Source organism: Bicyclus anynana, chromosome 7, assembly GCF_947172395.1.
Source record: "Bicyclus anynana chromosome 7, ilBicAnyn1.1, whole genome shotgun sequence".
NCBI lineage: Eukaryota > Metazoa > Arthropoda > Insecta > Lepidoptera > Nymphalidae > Bicyclus > Bicyclus anynana.
In genome coordinates this window covers 16,425,476-16,445,295 of record NC_069089.1, presented here as the reverse complement: position 1 = coordinate 16,445,295, position 19,820 = coordinate 16,425,476, and the positions used below count along the sequence as shown (strand labels likewise).

Below are 19,820 nucleotides of genomic sequence, written 5' to 3'. Positions count from 1 at the left end.
TCGCGCATTGTATGTATGCTAATATATATAAAGCTGAAGAGTTTGTTTGTTTGGTTGAACGCGCTAATCTCAGGAACTACTGGTCCGATTTGAAAAGTTCTTTCGGTGTAAGATAGCTTTTTTATCGAGGAAGGCTATCAGCGTCAGTTAGTAATTCCATAAAGTAAAGTAGATTTGTATCGAACTTCAAATACGCCCTATTGAGAACACTTGGTACGTGGTTCTTCATAATTCCATCCTTGCATCCTTACAAAAACAAAGATGTAGAACCATTTAGGCATATTAAACATTTTATAATTTTATCATCATCTGAGCCGATGAACGCCAACTGCTGCACTTCGTGTTGTTGTCTACCTTGTGGGGATTACCCAGACCTGCGCTCTCTATTACAGGGGTCTATATACCAGTTAATATAGGGACCATAATCCATCGTCTCTTGGACCTGTGTACCACTTTACCTTTGTACCTATGTCGATCATCATCATCATCATCATATCAGCCGATGGACGTCCACTGCTGGACATAGGCCTTTTGTAGGGACTTCCAAACATCACGATACTAAACCACCTGCATCCAGCGAATCCCTGCGACTCGCTTGATGTCGTCAGTCCACCTGGTGGGGGGTCGGCCAACACTGCGCTTACTAGTGCGGGGTCGCCATTCCAGCACTTTGGGACCCCAACGTCCATCGGCTCTTCGCACTACGTGCCCCGCCTATTGCCACTTCAGCTTCGCAACTCGTTGAGCTATGTCGGTGACTTTGGTACTTCTGCGGATCTCCTCATTTCTGATTCGATCACGCAGAGATACTCCTAACATAGCTCGTTCCATCGCCCGCTGTGTGACTCTGAGCCTTCTTATGAGGCCCATAGTTAGCGACCAAGTCTCGGAACCATAGGACATCACTGGCAACACGCACTGTTCGAAGACTTTTGTCTTCAGGCACTGAGGAATTTCGATATTACCTATGTCGATAGTTTTCATATATTTTGAAACCCCTTAAGTATTTGAATTTGATAATGTAAAGAGTATTTTTACGAGTATAACCTCTCTCCATCGCCCGCTGTATGACTGAGCTTGACAGAGCTTGAGCATTCTTATGACGTCCACAAGCATGCATCAATCTTACTTTTCGTAGAGCAATGTTTGCAGATGTAACGATGTTAAGGTTTCATTATATTAGTAGAGTTTTGGTGACAAAGCTTGTCCAGGGAAATATTTACAGCTTTGCAGTGTTCCGATCACGGATAATTACATGCACCTGATTAATACCTACGCCTCAGGCTATTAGACAGGACAGTTTTATATAATTGTATTGTAAACCGTTGCTCTAAAAAAAGTAAGTCCGGTATAGTTGCACCAATAGTTACCAAATATTTATCAAACAGAAACAGATTTACAACAACACAAATAATTTACAATCTATAAACTAGACACTAAAAGTGAAACAATAACAAAACTATGTACGATACAAAAGTGAAGTGCAACTGAAGTGCAAAGTGCGAAGTGAAGTGAAGTGTCAATGTTGATCACGCGATGGCGCGGCACCGGCCGACCGCGCGCCACTTCCACAACCAGCCGGAGCTGCAGAGGGGTGGCAGTTCGGGGCTGATGCTGAGGTGGATCTTCCTCGTGTGGCTGGCTACCTGCGGCCCGCTGGGGAACACTGTCAAACAGGATGGTGAGTATTAACCACATATAGTCAACTAGCGGACGCCCGAGACTTCGTCAGCGTGGGATTCAGTTTTTCACAAATCTCGCGGGAACCATGGATTTTTCCGGGATGAAAAGTAGCCTATGTGTTAATCCAGAGCAAAATCTATTTCCATTCCAAATTTTAGCCAAATCGGTTTAGTAGCTGCAGCGTAAAAGAGGAACAAACATACTTATACACTTACACACTTACACTCAAACTTTCGCCTTTCTAATATTAGTGTGATTTTTACTTCATTCTACACTACAAAGGCTTGTAAAAGCTTGTATGGCTACATGTAATATGCGCTATACTACATCATCGTATGCAGTTTTTATCGATTTACAATAAAATGCGGTATGACGTCCATTCACAACAGTAGAAATACAACTGTGTTAATGGCAACCAATTTGCTTCCTAAGATTCTGAAAATTTGAACCAAAGGCTTTAGGTAGATACCACAAACTGTCCGAAGCATGCCCGAATAATTAGTGCCGAGCTCTTATTCTTATAACTCGCTTTAAACTCCTGCTTTATTTATATTTCGTAATGCTTTAATAGTAAATCGATTTTGAACAATCACTTGTAGATACATCCCGGCTTGAGTTGGTTCTCTTTACCTTTACCTACCCTCCTTAACCCACACATTTCAATAACAATCTATTATACAAAACTCAAATACAACCCCTCTTTTTTCATTATAATTAAGTTCTAAATATGTAAATAAACACAATAGATATTTTTTGTAATATTTAAACAAATCGTTAAACAGCCAATATCCGGCGCACGGGGCAGGTGCCGCTAGTTACAACTCTATTGAGTCGTCACAAAATGCTGAGCTCACACCGGGCCATTATTCGTAATGTCATAATTATGCTGTTATTATAATTTCACCCCTGTTGCTTATGGTCTAAGATCCGGCATTAGAAATGTATACACTCATCTGTTATTTATTAGTGCTATGAAATAAATGATAGATAATGTTCACAGTGACACATTGCAAACAGGTTGCCTAGTTAAATTGCTGCCAAACACATTTTTTATACAAAATCTAAGACACCATAAACTAGATCAAAGACAATCTAATACAGTTAAATTAAGCATAAATAAGCTTTCATTTGATATTATTAGACGAATAAGGGTATATTTAAATAACATTACTTAATTGTTTATATCTGGCAAGCCCACAGTTGCAATGTGAAGGCAGCGACCTTTACTTTTTTCAATTATTTTTTCTTGGGGTATATTCTATTATCTAGTGTACGATTTTTTTAATTAACCAACGAGGGAAGGAGGTTTAAATTAAAAAAAATAATCATTTAATACTGTTCGGTCAAAATTTAACTAGGCAACCTTTGTGCAATGTGTAAATGTGAATATTTTCTACTTTGATTAATCAAAGATTTTCTATTATTTATTTCCCCAATTCAATAACAGATGAGGGTACATAATTTTTATATTGGATCTTGTACTATTAGTAAAGAATCTGTTTCCAAGCCTGCCAAATGAAACCATGAGATTTCATCGTTAGTAATATAAATTTGTATTATGCTAAAATAAACATTTTTTTTAATATACTAGCGGATGCCCGTGACTCTGTTCGCGTCAAATTCTGTGTTCTAGCCTATGTTCTGCCAAAGTTGTACCAAACTGCATCCAAATCGATTCAGTGGTTAAGTCGTTAGAAGAACAGACCAATAGACACACTTGCATTCGAATTTACCTATAATATTAGTTTGGATTATTTTAATACGTGTCTATTTCCCCCCTCTTATAGAGACATCAGTGGCAAGCACCTCGGTTTTTAACAGTTAGGTTAGTAAGTAAGGTTGTTAGTTGTACTAATTTAGTGTTCACACTTCTATTCTTGTTAGCAACAAATTATGGTTATGTCTGATACAAAGATTATTATTTAGAATACCCACAAAGTTAATTCAAATGATATAATTGATGAAACAGCGAATAAGATACATCCGGCTCGTGTGCCAGCAGCATAAAGTTAAAATACAACATTAATTGCTGTCAGAGGGTCCGGGGAAACAAAGGGCCTGTTTTTTCGGAACTATTGTCTGAAACCGCCCCCTTGTACCCGCGCGTCACGCCGGCCGCCTCAGCCTTTGATGGAAAAATGTTGCTAGCTGTTTTATTCCTTGTTATGTAACGGCTGACTCAATAGCTCAAGGGTACACTGAAATTCTAATGACGTAACGGCGAGCAGACCCGACATAGATGTACCTAGAATATACAAGCAGATGCCCACGGCTTCGTTCGCTTGAAATTCAGTTTTTTACAAATCAAGGATAAAAATTTTAGCAAACTCAAAAGTGATTACAAAAATAAGACACTAACGTCGAACAAAGGTTAATAATTCACAACATTTGTCAGAACAACTTAATAACAAATCAAATTGTTACCAAATAAAGACTCTAGAATGGCAGAGAATGACCTTGAGTGGAGTCACGCACTTGTGAACGTTATGTGTAGGGTTAAAGGATCCTTTAACTGTTATCAAACACTCCCCTTTTCGACTCGAGTCACTCTCCCCGCCTATCCCAAGTAACTCATAAAGAATTACACAACAAGAGATGTGGACGGCTCGAACGCCACGAAACGCACACACTGAAGCCGTCCGTACCGCAAGTCGTTGCAACGCGGCAAGAACAAAAAGCCTAATATTAATCTATTTCCATTCCGAATTTCAATAAAATCGGGTATATTTGCGACAAGACAAACATACCTACATACACACAAACATTTGGTTTTACAATATTAGTGTCAAAAAACATGATTGTAGAGAAGATGGTGTGGTCATGATCCTGTAGTCGTCGCCTTTTTGTCATTGTTTTTGATTCATTTTAATAGTAGTAGTTTAGAAGACGCCTCGCGGTTTCACCCGCGTGGTTCCCGTTTCCGTAGGAAAACGGGGATAAATATATAGCCTTCCGCGATAAATGGGCTATCTAACACTGAAAGAATTTTTCAAATCGGACCAGTAGTTCCTGAGACTAGCGCATTCAATCAAACAAACAAACAAACTCTTCAGCTTTATAATATTAATTAAATTAAATGTGCCAATATTCCCCCTCCCCTCCAATAAGGCTTAATGATTGTGTCACAGAAAACAACGATTTTTTTTTCTTAGAGTCAATATTTTCTAGAAAAAACCTTTAAATTATTTACGTAATACGTAGTTTTCGACCAAATCGTAGGAGTCGTGTACAGAACATACTTTTTTTTGGAAAACGTAACTTTTTTGGAAACTTGCTGTAAACTCAACGCTTCTCAACTTTACAGACGTCTAGCTCCTAACTAACTCGTAAACTGTGTTTGAGTATCCACTAAAGCACCTTTATGAGATCTGCCCGTGAATAATAAACGATATATTGCACGCTGGGCTACCGAACCTAACTTGTTACTAAGTAAAGCTCTAAAGAACTTCTCTAGATTAACAGGTGGGTTTTATTATCAATAGCTTTTATGTTTTAGGAGTTCCAACACTACGCACTTATTAATGACTAGCCGGCGGCTCGTAGTTTCACCCGCGTAGTTCCCGTTCCCGTGAGAATATAAAGACCAAGTACAAGAACTTTCAAAATCGGTTCAGTAGGTCTAGAGATTACCCCCTACAATACCACAACTACCAATGCGGATTGCTAGACTTCAAACACGCAGAGAATAAGGAAAATTCTCTGATATGCAGGTTACCTCACGATGTTTTTCCTTCACCGTTTAACACACATGATATTTAATTTCTTAAAATGCACACAACTGAAAAGTTGGAGGTGCATGCCCTGGACCGGATTCGAACCCACACTCTCCGGAATCAGAGGCAGAGGCTAACGGGGTTGCAAGCATACACTAGTATATTATTAATATTGTAAAGAATGATTAATTAAAATTTAATTACATTGAAAGGCTTCAAATGTAAGCCAATATAAATATAGAATAAGAACTAAAACAACAATTTACTTTTGGAAATTCTTATCATCTTTCCAACACACACACACATCTACACATACACAGTTATTATTATCAACCCATATTCGGCTCACTGCTGAGCTCGAGTCTCCTCTCAGAATGAGAGGGGTTAGGCCAGTAGTCCACCACGCTGGCCCAATGCAGATTGGCATACTTCACACACACATACACAGTTGCTTCTGTTCTATTCAATATTTTAAATAGGTTGTAACAGAAACAAAACATCCGATGTATCGAGCGCGCCGGCAAGGCCCAGGGCCTCTTAATACTAGGCTTAAGTAACACACAGTAAACGTAGCATAGTTCCTCTTTGACGAGCAACACAAAGGCTTGTGGTTAAACTTCATCTAAAGCTATCCGCTCTGAGAGCATTGCCGAAATCAACACCTCTCCTTTGACGATCTTGTCTTGTAGATGATATCTTGTTAAATACTATTAAGGCAGTTGCACATTACATTATACACAATAAATAAAGGAGATGGTCCATTTCAGGTCCATTCTTGTACCCCGTATCATTAAAACTGGACCTGGGCTCCATACAATTTTGGACCATCTCCTTTAGAAGATATATATTCCAATCATTTTATTTTAAACACCTTTTTGTACATATAAAACAAAGATCTTAGGAGGAAGGTCTACTAAAATTAGGCCTACGTCCAAGTGGACGTCAATCTCATGATGAATGGTGAGCAACAGAAATGATAAATTTATTATTCAGTCAGATACATAAACCCTAGATGCATGATAATTATGAATATTTCACATAAATACGCACAAGTAGCATAGTATAATGAGCTGACACTTAACACGCTTTACTTTTCATTATAAAACACGAGAGGGAATCCGTATTAAGCCTGGAGTCTGAAAAGGCTATAAATAGGTTACCCAGGTCGCTCAATTAAAATTAACGGCGGAGAAAAATCAAGTTGAACCATTGATATACTAAAAATTTGAAATAGAAAGGCTCAAGTGAAATACAGATTTGCTATAACAAATATACAAAGATTGACGACTTTTGAATTACTTTGTTCTATGTGCTTATTAATACGTAACTTTAATTTTAAGATTTCGAGTTTTATTAACACCATTATCTGTTAACATACCTGACGTTTCATAAGTTCTTGTAATCTGAGCTTAATTTAAATAAATAAATTTTGACAACCAAATTATAGTGGATGTCTCTTATTTTGTCCGTTCTTAGAATCTCAGTGTAAATTTTATGATTTTATACTGAACTTTTTCACAACAATATTCTATTTCAAAGTTTTAAGACATTTGAGAAGTTCAAAGAACTTTAAGCTTAAAAAGTTTACATAGACGCTGCATTTAATTTGAAATATTAAACTATACCCAATAAAAAGTAACCAAATTAAGTGGGTACACTAATAAAGTTAATAGTAAAAGTGTCACAAAATTGCACTGTGCATCTAAAAGTTTAGATATCCACGACTGCACAAATTAATGCCAATGATTTCTCCGGTTAACTGTTCAGTTTTCTTTTTAGATTTTCTTAAAGCGATTACTGATTTTCTACTTTAACGTTCAGGCACGTACGTTTTAGTAAAACGATGAACCTTTTCCTATTTATTTCAATTTCTTTTTGATTTCAATAAAAATAATAATACTTTTAGTATTTTTTAACAAAAAAGGCATAATATAAATTAAATTAATAAGAACCTGACGATTATTTCATACCAGTTAAAAGTAAATTTTGACGGCCTCCGTGGCGCAGTGGTATGCGCGGTGGATTTACAAGACGGAGGTCCTGGGTTCGATCCCCGTCTGGGTCGATTGAGATTTTCTTTATTGGTCCAGGTCTGGTTGGTGGGAGGCTTCGGCCGTGGCTAGTTACCACCCTACCGACAAAGACGTACCGCCAAGTGATTTAGCGTTCTGGTATGATGTCGTGTAGAAACCGAAAGGAGTGTGGATTTTCATCCTCCTAAAACAAGTTAGCCCGCTTCCATCTTAGACTGCATCATCACTTACCATCAGGTGAGATTGTAGTCAAGGGTTAACTTGTAAAGAATAAAAAAAAAATACCAGTTAAAAGCAAATCATATATTATCTTATCTGTTAATATTGAATTAAACATATTTTTCTGTTGCATGCCCGGTGGATTTACAAGACGGAGGTCCTGGGTTCGATCCCCGGCTGGGCCGACTGAGTTTTTTAATTAGTCCAGGTCTTGGGATTTTTTTTTCTAATGTTCCAATTATGTAACCCACGCGTCAAAGTCCCGTCCTCTTATAAATTAAATATCTTTAGAACTATGTCAATATTACGCTCTCTATCTATCTCACATGATCTACCCAGTCTTTTAACTTGCAAAATGCTTTTAATTTAGGCCAAGTAGGTATAATCCTTTCAGTGATTCGTTGACGATCCTCTTGACTGAGGCCTTTCAACCCATAATCGACTAATACGTCTTAATTGAGTATCTTCAAGGAAAATTCAATAGCTCAATGGGTTAAGAGGGTAAGGGCCTTAGTTGTTTAGAAATAAGTCAGCAGTGTAAAGTCCCAGGTTCGAATCCGGTTAAGCGTATATTGTTAATCCAATTGGTCTAGTTTGATGTCCGCAGATCGCAGTAGGGCATGCGTTTTAATTTAATTATGTATTACTGTGTTATCAAAAATGGATGATATGGGTTTAATATTTTACTAGTGAAATAACGGAAATAAATCGGATGAACACAAAGATGCCACAACTAAACAATTTATAATAAACAATAATTACAACACAAAACATTAACTGGCAGCGTGACGGCGTCTACGCTGCCTAACAAACAACTGAGCTTAAGTAAAACACAATGTAGATATTTTCATATAAAACAAAGTTTCAGTTACAGGCAAAGATTTATAATAGAGATATGTCATTAGCACATCAAAATTGAGACGAACAAAATCGGATAATTGTCTTAATTTAATTGAGCCGCAAAGTAAACAACGAAAGTTATTTAAATAAATAATACCTAAATATTTATACAATCTCGAGTTTTCAGCATTTGCAAACACTGTATATGTATATACATAAATATTTAAAAACAAAATTGTGCATGTATGCACTAAATGTAAATTCTGATCACTTTTTGCGATGATTTTGTAGGCACGTAACATATCTAATATCGTTGGGTACCTACAGGTATACATATATGAGGCTTAACACCTACACCTCAGGTGATGGACGTCCTCACTTGCCCTGTGGTGGACCATCTGTTTCTTACAACAATTATTACTATGTATTAAAAGAGCCGTGATAGCCCAGTGGATATGACCTCTGCTTCCGATTCCGAAGGGCGTGGGTACGAATTCGGTGCGTGGAATGCACCTCCAACTTTTCAGTTGTTGTGCATTTTAAGAAATTAAATATCACGTGTCTCAAACGGTTAAGGAAAATCATCGTGAGGAAACCTATAGATACCAGAGAATTTTCTTTATTTTCTGCGTGTGTGAAGTCTGCCAATCGACATTGGGCCAGCGTGGTGGACTATTGGTCTAACCCCTCTCATTCTGAGAGGAGACTCGAGCTCAGCAGTGAGCCAGATATGGGTTGATAATGATGATTAAAAATTCCGTCCGTTCAGCTAGTTTCACGACAAGAAATACTTTTAACAACTGTTGTCTTTTTATAAACTGCACATTATAATATATCTCAGAAACAAATTTATCACATCAAAGCAGAACTTGGGCCATTGTTTACCTCTAAATGGTTTTACAACAGTGAATACCATTACATACTTTATGATAAGTGTCATAGGAGTCACATTAGCTTGGCCTACACATGTCTAGATGATAAAGACCTTGCCACAGAGTTAGCAGTTAATATCGATGTATGAGTCTTCAGGGATCGCCTGCGACGTTCGCATCAAGTTTAGTATAACATGGTATAGGTAGATAAACTTGGAATTTATAAGATTTGGGCTCTTGGGAGTTATAATATCGTGACATCGTGATATTATATAATGATTTAATAACGCCGGTAATTAAATAATTTGACGGCATATAAATAGGCTTTGTTTAGTCATGCATTTTGGATTTTATTTTTTGAAGTTTACTCCTTAAGAACCATTTTTTCATATATAGCCCCCGGTATGAAAAAATATGGGCAGTAAAATTCGATGAACGAATGATAGCGTCACGTTTTTGCGTAACCTATTCTGCGCACCTTTCACTTTTCAGGCGTGGATATTGAGACGTACATAGTGTATTTTGCTGCGGGGCAACATAATCGTATACAGTAGACAGTCTAGTGCGTCGGAGCTGACACACACTTTTTATTTACAATTATAATATTATTTACTTTTCAATCATAAATTATATATTAGACAATGGTCAACTAATGGTGCGTGGTCAACCACTGAGACCAGCGATAACGAAAATCCTTCAACACGTTGGACCAATTTAAAAAGCAAAATCAAAATTAATTTATTTCAAGTAGGCTTTGTTACAAGCACTTTTGTAAGTTTGTTTATTTGTAAAGACACTACCACCGGTTCGGAAGGCAGGTTCTGCTGAGAAGAGCAGGCAAGAAACTCAACAGTTGCTCTTTTGAAAATATTTCTTTTATTTTTACTACCTGTATGAAGATGAACTGAAGAACCAATGGCCTTTAGAAATTCATCAATAGTGCAGTAACCTTTCCAACCGTTTATTCATGTATATGAATATTATAATATCAAATATCTTAGTACCATAACACAAGCTACTCTGTATGCTTACTTTTGGGCTAGATAGTGATGTATTATTATTGTTTAAGTATATTTTTTTTTTTATTTATTGAGATTTAGATTTTGCCGATTGAGATTTTCTTAATTGGTCCAGGTCTGGCTGGTGGGAGGCTTCGGCCGTGGCTAGTTACCGCAGTACCGGCAAAGACGTAGCCAAGCGATTTAGCGTTCCGGTACGATGTCGTGTAGAAACCGAAAAGGGGTGTGGATTTTCATCCTCCTAACAAGTTAGCCTGCTTCCATCTTAGACTGCATCATCACTTACAATCAGGTGAGATTGTAGTCAAGTGCTAACTTGTAAAGAATAAAAAAAAAAGACTCAACCAAAATGACGCAATAAGTATAGGTACATACTTACTACCAGACTAACCGAAGCTACAGTTTTAAATAGATATACTACCTATTACACGTATCCATAGGTATACCTAAAGGTCCCTCGATAGCTACCCCCGCAAAAACTTTCCACCTGACAGTACTAATTGATAAACAGGCTCTGTAATCACCCAAGTTCCACGATACGGAGATAATATACATCAAGTATATTATCTTCTCATACTTAATATACTGAAGACGCTTATGTGTCGTGATGTATAGCAGCGACAGTGATTGTACCATTATTTTGTGGTAGAGGATACACCTTGAGCAGGTCCCAGGACTTGAGAGTAGGTTTAAGGAATCCCTTTAGAATGCATTAACACTCACCTCCCGACAATTTCTCCATGCCCACACTTAACAATTTATGATAAACAATAATTACAACACAAAACATTATTGCACAAAATAACGAACGCGACTGGCAGCGTGACGGTGTCTACGCTGCCTAACAAACAACTGAGCTCAAGTCATCAAATAACCTCTTATTTATACCAACACTGATGACCCTTTACAATAACATATATAATGAATGTTAATACTACCTGAAATCGAGGAACTTGTAACACTAAGTAACCTAATAGAGTAGTGTAGAGAGATCAGTATGCTGTATTGAGACATCAATAAAGGCTAAAGGCCTAATGATATTGACAAAATAGTGAACGAATATTTCGAATCAGCTAATAGATTTGTAGTAGTTTCGTAGAGTGGTCAAATGACAGCTTTTCGCTAAATAAAATCGTGTAAGGTAGCTACGCTAAGTTTTAATATCAATTATTTGTTCTGTTTGCTACGGCTAATCTTTGAAACGGCTGAATCAATTTTGACAGTACTTTACTGGAAGGTAACTGATGTAATGAGTAGTAACGTAGGTTATATTTTATACCCCTACAGGAACGGGAAATACACTGGTGACACCGCGGGGTCCGGCTAGTCGAAAACTTATTTTACAGAAAGTCAATAAGTATAAAAATGATATAAAATAGTGTTAGATGTCTTACTAGCGCATGAAAAATGAGGCGCTTAAAAGAGGAAATTTATAATCAACTGAATGTTAGTTGTGGTCAACAACGAACGTTATTTTAACGACTAATACTTAAATATTATCTACAATTTCGAGTTGCGTGTTCAGGAAGTGTAAAACTTATATATTCATAAATATATAATGGAATTAAAGACAAAATTGTGCATATGTGCGCTCAGGGTTGTAGCCTATTATTCCTTATTTCAATAATTACTCGTTAGTATGTTTTTTTTTTTGACAGTCTTGTGTTAGACCACAATCTTCTATTAGATTCTAAATCTGACTATATTTCCAACAAATATAAAAGTCAATATAAAAAAAACTTCGTCTACGAACCATACGCGGGTCGTGCAACCAAGGCGGGAGCGTGTTAACTTAATTTAGCAAAGTTTGCGTTTGAGGCGACGCGGCTCGGGCGGCTCCTGTGAGTGTGTGCTACGAGTATGTGCGAATTTTATACTTTAGAACTTAGCGTGGTTTAGCTTTTTTAGAAGGTACTTTTTAATAAAACAATCTACGGATGGATGCAACATAGCAATGAAGTTAGGACATCCCTATCTTCATTGCTATAAAAAATGCTACAGATTTACTATGACTAGATTGGTTAATGTACCAATTTCAACGACCGTAAACGCTGTAAATGATCTTAATGTACTTTTATAAATGACTAGTAGACGCCGCGCGGTTTTACCCGCGTGGTTCCCTTTCCCATATGAATACGGGGATACATTATATAGCCTATAGCCTTCCTCGATAAATGGGCTATCTAGCACTGAAAGAATATTTCAATCCGGACCAGTAGTTCCTGAGATAAGCGCGTTCAATCAAACAAACAAACAAACTCTTCAGCTTTATAATATTAGTATAGACGTTGATAGTATTTTCAAATCAAGTTTATATTTTATTTATATTATGTGTTCTGGGTTTTTTTATCTAGATAGACAAATACGTAATTAGGTACTTAATTAAGTAATACAAGTTTTTTCATATTAAGTTAATATTTTATTTATTTATTCAAGAAAATCAACAGCTAATAGGTACCTACAATAAATCCATGCTTACATTTAGCATTACAGTGGCGAAGGATGGAATATTGACGAAGGTAAATCGACCCAAAGATAAGGAAATTCTTACCGTTGGATACAAACTCCGATTTCTTCATTTCATGCATCCATACATATTTAATCATTTCAATCATGAAAAACATGGATGTATGTTTGGATTTTTAACAGATAACCCGGCGGGAATCGGCCGGTATGGACTCTTCGCCGCTGGTACATTATTAGATTAAGTGAATGCTTAGCTACTAAGACTAAAGTTTGATTAACTAGATATATTGATAACATAAATGTATGTTTCATTGAGTCAAAGCGGGAGCATGTTAACTTAATTCAGCAAAGTTTGTATTAGCGTCTACTCAGATCGAGGAGAGCCAAATTTCCAACTATGAGAGCTTTTGCGCTGTGATTTAGTACGAGTTTACTGTTTTTTTTCAAGTTAACTATTTCAATTTTAAAGATTAATCCTTTACCTTACAAAACAGACTAGATGAAAGGTAATTGAAATTACATCACACTAATATTATAAAAGCGAAGGTTTGTGTGTAAGTGTGTTAGTATGTTTTTTCCTCTTTTACGCTGCGGCTACTGAAGCGAAATTTGAAATGGAAATAGATTTTACTCTGGATCAACACATAAGCTACTTTTCGTCCGGAAAAATCCATGGTTCCCGCGGGATTTGTGAAAAACTGAATTCTAGTATAATATACTCCCCTCGTTGGTCCACTCACGCTTTGGATCCCGAGGTCCTAGATTGGAGGGTTGGCCTATTTAAAAAGAAAACTCTCAGTCCGGAGTTGGTAAATTGATGATGATATCCGTGCCTTGGAGAACACCATTCTTGTCGTACATAATAATTAATATTTAATAATGATCGTTATAGAGTTAAATAACACACTAAAAAAGCTACAAACTAGCATTTGGAGTTTTTTGTCTGTCTGTTTGTCCAAAAGCGACTTTAATGACTTCCATTGGAAGTTATCTTTAGTTAGTAAGAAATTATATAAGGTCCTTTAAATCCGGAAAAAAATCCACGGTTCCCGCAGAATAAAAAACAGATATTCACGTATACGAAGTCGCGGGCATCGACTACTTTAACTTATAAAAAAAAGATTTGACAACGACAATTTGAGAATCTCCTCCTTTTTTGAAGTCGGTTAAAAATAGTGCATAAACTGCACAACACATCGTTGTCATAAGTTATACAGCGTGTGCCTGACGCTGTCGTCGCCACGCGCGCCCCGAGTGCTGTCTCACGGAAACTTGCCGAAGCGCTGCGAGCCTTAGGCTCGTAGCTCACATATCTACTCGACGAGGTATCGTAACCATATCGCCTCGCCGTCAACGAAACATTGACTCGGCTCCAAGCGATGCCTCGTTACTTCGTTGCATTGTGTAAACGCTTTGTATGTCACACCTGCGTTGCGATGACGCATTACGTCGCAACGCAAGAGGAAGACGCGCGCACCTAGTCTGTCTCAACACTCTCTCACAGCAAAAATGCATACCAAACAAATGAGCACTGTCAATTGTCCGTTTTCTTCGTTGAAACCTTGCTTGCGTTCACGCTACGCAATTAATGGAATGTCGTCGACGCAGCCACGACGCAACGCACCGCAATGCCCTAATGGGCCATCGCTCTTCGCGCTTACGTAACGCCGAAAGCAGCCCCTAAATTCTGTAAAGTTACAGCGATGTGACATCATCATTTCCATAGCAACTACGTTGTTAGCGACATTGTATTTTTGACATCCCATAGAAATAAAGTTCAAGTTCTAATAAGACTTGTTATAAGTAAATATTACATCGACAAGAATAAAATAGTGAAATCACACCCCAAGACTACACAATGACAACACGATGAATGGTTAGTTGTAGAGGCCGATGGTTTGTAGGTTTATTTTAGCGTACATACCAACTCAGAAGGACGGTCCTTTTCGAATTGGTATGTGTGCTGAGACCCTTATGAGTATTATAAGTTAAACTTGCATCGGAATAATGTATTTTTGATTATTTGTTATCTTTGTTATAAGTTTACATATAAATAAATAAGTACTTACATTTAATTTAATGTGTTTTTTTTATTGAGAAAGAATACGATATGGAACTTAAGCTAACTTATCCTAAAAACTAGACAAATCATGCTCATGTGGAATGGTGGCAAGAATACTGGCTGCATTTCCGCGCTGGACAGCCAGGCTAATCCTTTGGACAAAAAATGAGCCAGCCCTTCTGTCACAAGTCGAGGCAACTAGCCGCGGTGAAATTATTCGTTTATTTAATGTTAAATTATATACTCGTTCGTATAAATTATGATTTTTTCCCATTTAGGTATCTATTTATAGAGCTCTATATCCGTTAATGAGAGTGAGAACGACAAAAATTTAAAATAATAGAACCCGGGACAGAATCATATTTAAGTCCGGCCCCTCAACAATTGAGCTATCTGCAGTATCGAAATGTCAAGAGAAAATATCAAAAGTCACAACTATCGTATACGTGTATACTGTATAGTCATAGAAGCAAAATGCCAATACACCAGCAGGGGACGCGATTAAAATCTCCCTACTGGCAGCATGCCAATACAAATAGACGCAGAAAAAACGGAAAAGTGCTTATTTTGGCTTCACAAGTATGTTTGACGAGTCACCCCTAAGTGGAAAATAATATTTATTAGTCTAGGAGCTGCCGCGTCATCATCGCTATCTGTTTCTATTCATACTTTCATAGAACTGTAAGGAGGCTGCCAACAATAATGCATACTCTTAGTATTTCGTCTAATCTTTTCCTTTAGATGACCTAGTGCTTACCGTCATCAGAACTCTTGTGATCACCTGGGCTGCTCTTTGAATATGATATTTTCCGAAAGCTTATTAAAGTTGTAAAACCTGTTCTAAACATAACATAGCTCTTTTCTCTTCTCTTCTTTTTTGGACACTAGGATGAGAGATAATCAGAGGCTGTTGACTCTACTAAGTAGTGTCGACATTTGAGTAGAGACAACATTATCTGATGATGCTCCGGTTTCAGAATGAATAGTAGTAGAGGGTTTTCTGTCAGTTCTAGGTGATGTGACTATTATAAAGATATTCTATCAATTATTCACAGTTCCTTGATAGCCCAGTGGATAAGACCTGTGCCTCCGATTCCGGAGGGTGTGGGTGCGAATCTAGTCTGGGGTACAACTGAAAAGTTGGAGGTGCATTCTCCAACTTTTCAGTTGTACCCTGGCGGAAATACAAGAAAATAATTTTTTTAACTATTTTCGATTATACAAATCTACGAATTTACTTTAATTCTTTCGAAATAATATTTATTCTCTCCCAAGAAATGCAACACTATTATGGGTAATAATGGCGGATTGATGACGTTTTCAACGCAGTAGTCGTTTTGACGTTTGCTGTCAATTTTCATGTCATAGTTGATTTATGTTTGCCATCTTGATATAACTCGAAAACTTGGGTTTTAATTTTATTTATTTCTTTTTATTTAGTAAGATTATTTTGATTTTAATAAAATACTTGTATTTTTTAAATTTTAATGATACGGGGTACAAGAGTGGACCTGAAATGGACCATCTAATTTCATCCAAATCGTTTTAGTAGCTTGGCCGTTAAAAAGTAACAGACAGACCGACAGCCAGACTTTCGCATTTACAATATTAGTATGGCTAAGTATCGATGTCGAGCCGGGTCACAACAAAAGTTCACACGAATGATGCTTAGAGCTGTATTAGAGGAGGAACCAGTAAAAGCTATTTCTAAATAAATCAAGTTGTTATCACAAAATGACAATTCAGTATTTATTGGACGTCCATAAACTTGAAATGTATACAAAGTTTGCCGCACTAACTTTCCTATCTTTTATAAGACATCCTTAGCTAACTAAGTATGAGTTATCCACAATAGGCGAATTAGAACTTTATCCTAATGGCACCTCTACACCATTGACCATGGTGACCACAAATGTAGCATGACCACCATCATTAGCTAACTGTCTGCAGAACATTCGTGCATATAACATACTAGTAGACGCCGCGGGTTTCACCCGCGTGGTTTCCGTTCCCGTAGGAATACGGGGATACAATGCAACCTATAGCCTTGATAAATGGGCTATCTAACAATGAAATATTTTTTTCAAATCGGACCAGTAGTTCCTGAGTTAGCGCGTTCAATCAATGAAACACACAAACAAACTCTTCAGCTTTATAATATTAGTATAGACAATCAGACCCCACGCGGTTTTCCAAGGGTAGATCCCATTTCCGTGGGAATACGGGGATAGAATATAGCCTATTTTACACGCTGATGATGTAGCTTTCCATTGGTGACGGAATTATTCAAATCAGTGCTGTAAATTCATTATAAATTTAACCGATTTAGCTGAAATGCCCATCCCTGGACCTGGCCTACCCTAACCATCCGTCTTTTTACTTATATCTAAAAAAAACTTGCTAGTTCTACTACTACTACAATACACTACAATACACTACACTATACTACAATAATTAAATTATTACTTTATCAAAAAAAAGTTTGTATTGGCCGACGGGCATTCGTCTTTGGAATCAAAATGGATTATATCTTGTAGGTTTTTATCCCGGAAAATCAATGGGGATTCGTATAAACAGAATTTCAGGAGAACTAAGTCGTAGACGATCACTGTAGTCTATAAAATAATTAGGGCAGATGAATGGTACCTATATTTAAGACAATTTAATCTATACTAATATTATAAAGCTGAAGAATTTGTTTATTTGCTAATCGCGCTAATCTCAGGAACTACTGGTCCGATTTGAAAAATTATTTCAGTGTTAGATAGCCCATTTATCGAGGAAGGCTATAGGCTATATATTATCCCCGTATTCCCACGGGAACGGGAACCATCCGGGTAAAACCGCGCGGCGTCAGCTATTGGATAACCATAAAGTTTATCATAATAATAAACTGTAAGTGATACTGCAAATAGGCGAAGAGCGGTGTATGTAAATAAGTGGTAATTTATGACAGCCCACTAAGTGACGCCCTAAGAATAGATGCAGACTTTAACACTAAGTGCTTTGCTGTGTCAACTTGTCATCCACCAACTGTATTTAATGTCACCTGAAGCTTATTTGGAATTCACATTATTTCTAATGAAATTAACTCTAAGGTGTCATGGCTGAAACGTTTACTGGAAGTTTTGTTCGGTTCTACAAGTAGACATAAAATAATATACTGTAGTGCTTAAGAAACTACTTTTTGACGGCCTTCGTGACGCAGTGGTATGCGAGGTTGATTTACAAGATGGAGGTCCTGGTTTCGATCCCGGCTGGGCCGATTCTTATTTGGTTCAGGTCTGGCTGGTAGGAGGCTGTTCCTAGTTACCACCCTACCGCCAAAGACGTACCGCCAAGCGATTTAGCGTTCTGGTACGATGTCGTGAAGAAACCGAAAAGGGAAAAGATTTCATCCTTCTCCTAATAAGTTAGCCCGCTTCCATCTCAGATTGCATCAACATTAATCATTAGGTGAGCGTGTAGTCTAGCTCTAACTTAAAATAATTAAAAAAAAACCCGCATTAAAGCATCTTGATGGTTTTAAGCTCCATATCCACTCTCCTATACGGAGGGAGGCCCTGTGATGTTGAAAAAGACTGATAATGATTATGATGAGATTAAAAATAGACAATGAGCGGTGTATGTAAATATGTCTTAATTTGACCCTAAGAAATAATAATAGAGCTGTTTACCACAAAGTGCTTTGCTGTGTCTCCATTCATCATCCTCCAACTACATTAATATTAAGACGGATAGCGTCTGTCGTCTCACTCGCACGCGGCGTCTCACTCCGACGTTATCTGCCTGACAGTTTCGCAGGGGGAAGCTTTTTCGACAGTTACATTAATTAATGCAAGAGGCGATACAAAATATATATATATTCACGAAAAGATGGTTTATTACTTAACTTTTGAGTATACGTTTTTGATGATTCAACTACTTTAGTTTTGATTTTCAATTGTTCAGGTGGCTGAAGCATCAGGCACTCCAATAGTGCTTACTTAGGTATTGTGGTGTATGGCACATTTTTTTTAATAAATTATTTTTCTTTCTTTCTTTTTTTCTAACTGGTTTCAAGAAAGAGGTTTGATGGTATGTACGATATATGTAGATTGTAGGTATATCTATATACTTTCTTAATGCATATTTTTAATATCTGCAAATAAAAAAAACTACTTTTCTGATTTATATGATTCAAAATCAAAAATCAAAATCAAAAATCATTTATTTCAAGTAGGCTCAGTTTACAAGCACTTTTGACACGTCAGTTGACTATTTGTAAAGATTCTACCACCGGTTCGGAAGGCAGGTTCTGCTGAGAAGATACCGGCAAGAAACTCAACAGTTGCTATTTTGAAATGAAAAAGTCATACAGTATTATAATTTACAATTGATAACAATTACTGTTTACATTTCTTATAGTTTTACTTTCTGTGTGAAGGTGGAAGCTGATCCAACGGCCTCCAAGCATCTTTATCATTAAGGAACTCATCAATGTATTAAGGAACTCATCAATGTATTAAGGAACTCATCAATGTTATTTTTTTATAATATTATATTTCTTTATTATAATTATTGGTATATTAGTATTTATAATATGCGATTTAAAAAAGTACTGATTTCATTAGGTTTTCTAGTATTTTTTAAGAAAAAGTAAGTAAGCGTTTTGTTTCTGCTTGATGAAAAATTCAAAAAAAATATATGAATGATTTATTTTTCGAACTATTTTTAATTCCGCCTTTATAATACTTACGAGTATAGGCCTAAGTTAATATAATATGTTGTCTCCGATATCTGGCTTGACCGCTATAGCCACTACTCCTAGATTACAATATATAAATAAATTATTTTATTAACATACACATTTTATAGACATAATACATTGTATTATTTTTCATTTTTCAAATTTCATTAGGTATATGTGTGTG

At 36.8% G+C, this 19,820-nt stretch overlaps 1 protein-coding gene across 5 annotated transcripts in view; it reads left to right on the top strand.

Moving 5' to 3' along the window:
- Positions 1–19,820, top strand: part of LOC112044092 (uncharacterized) — a 121,813-nt gene that overhangs the window by 18,932 nt on the left and 83,061 nt on the right. For 3 of the 5 annotated variants that reach the window (XM_052882492.1, XM_052882488.1, XM_052882489.1), the window contains exon 2: positions 1,389–1,681. In XM_052882492.1, the coding sequence (XP_052738452.1) occupies positions 1,537–1,681 (145 nt within the window). In that variant the 5' untranslated portion in view covers positions 1,389–1,536. Of the gene's footprint in view, positions 1–1,283; positions 1,682–19,820 lie in introns of all 5 variants that reach the window. The other 2 variants (XM_052882491.1, XM_052882490.1) reach the window with 2 other exon arrangements.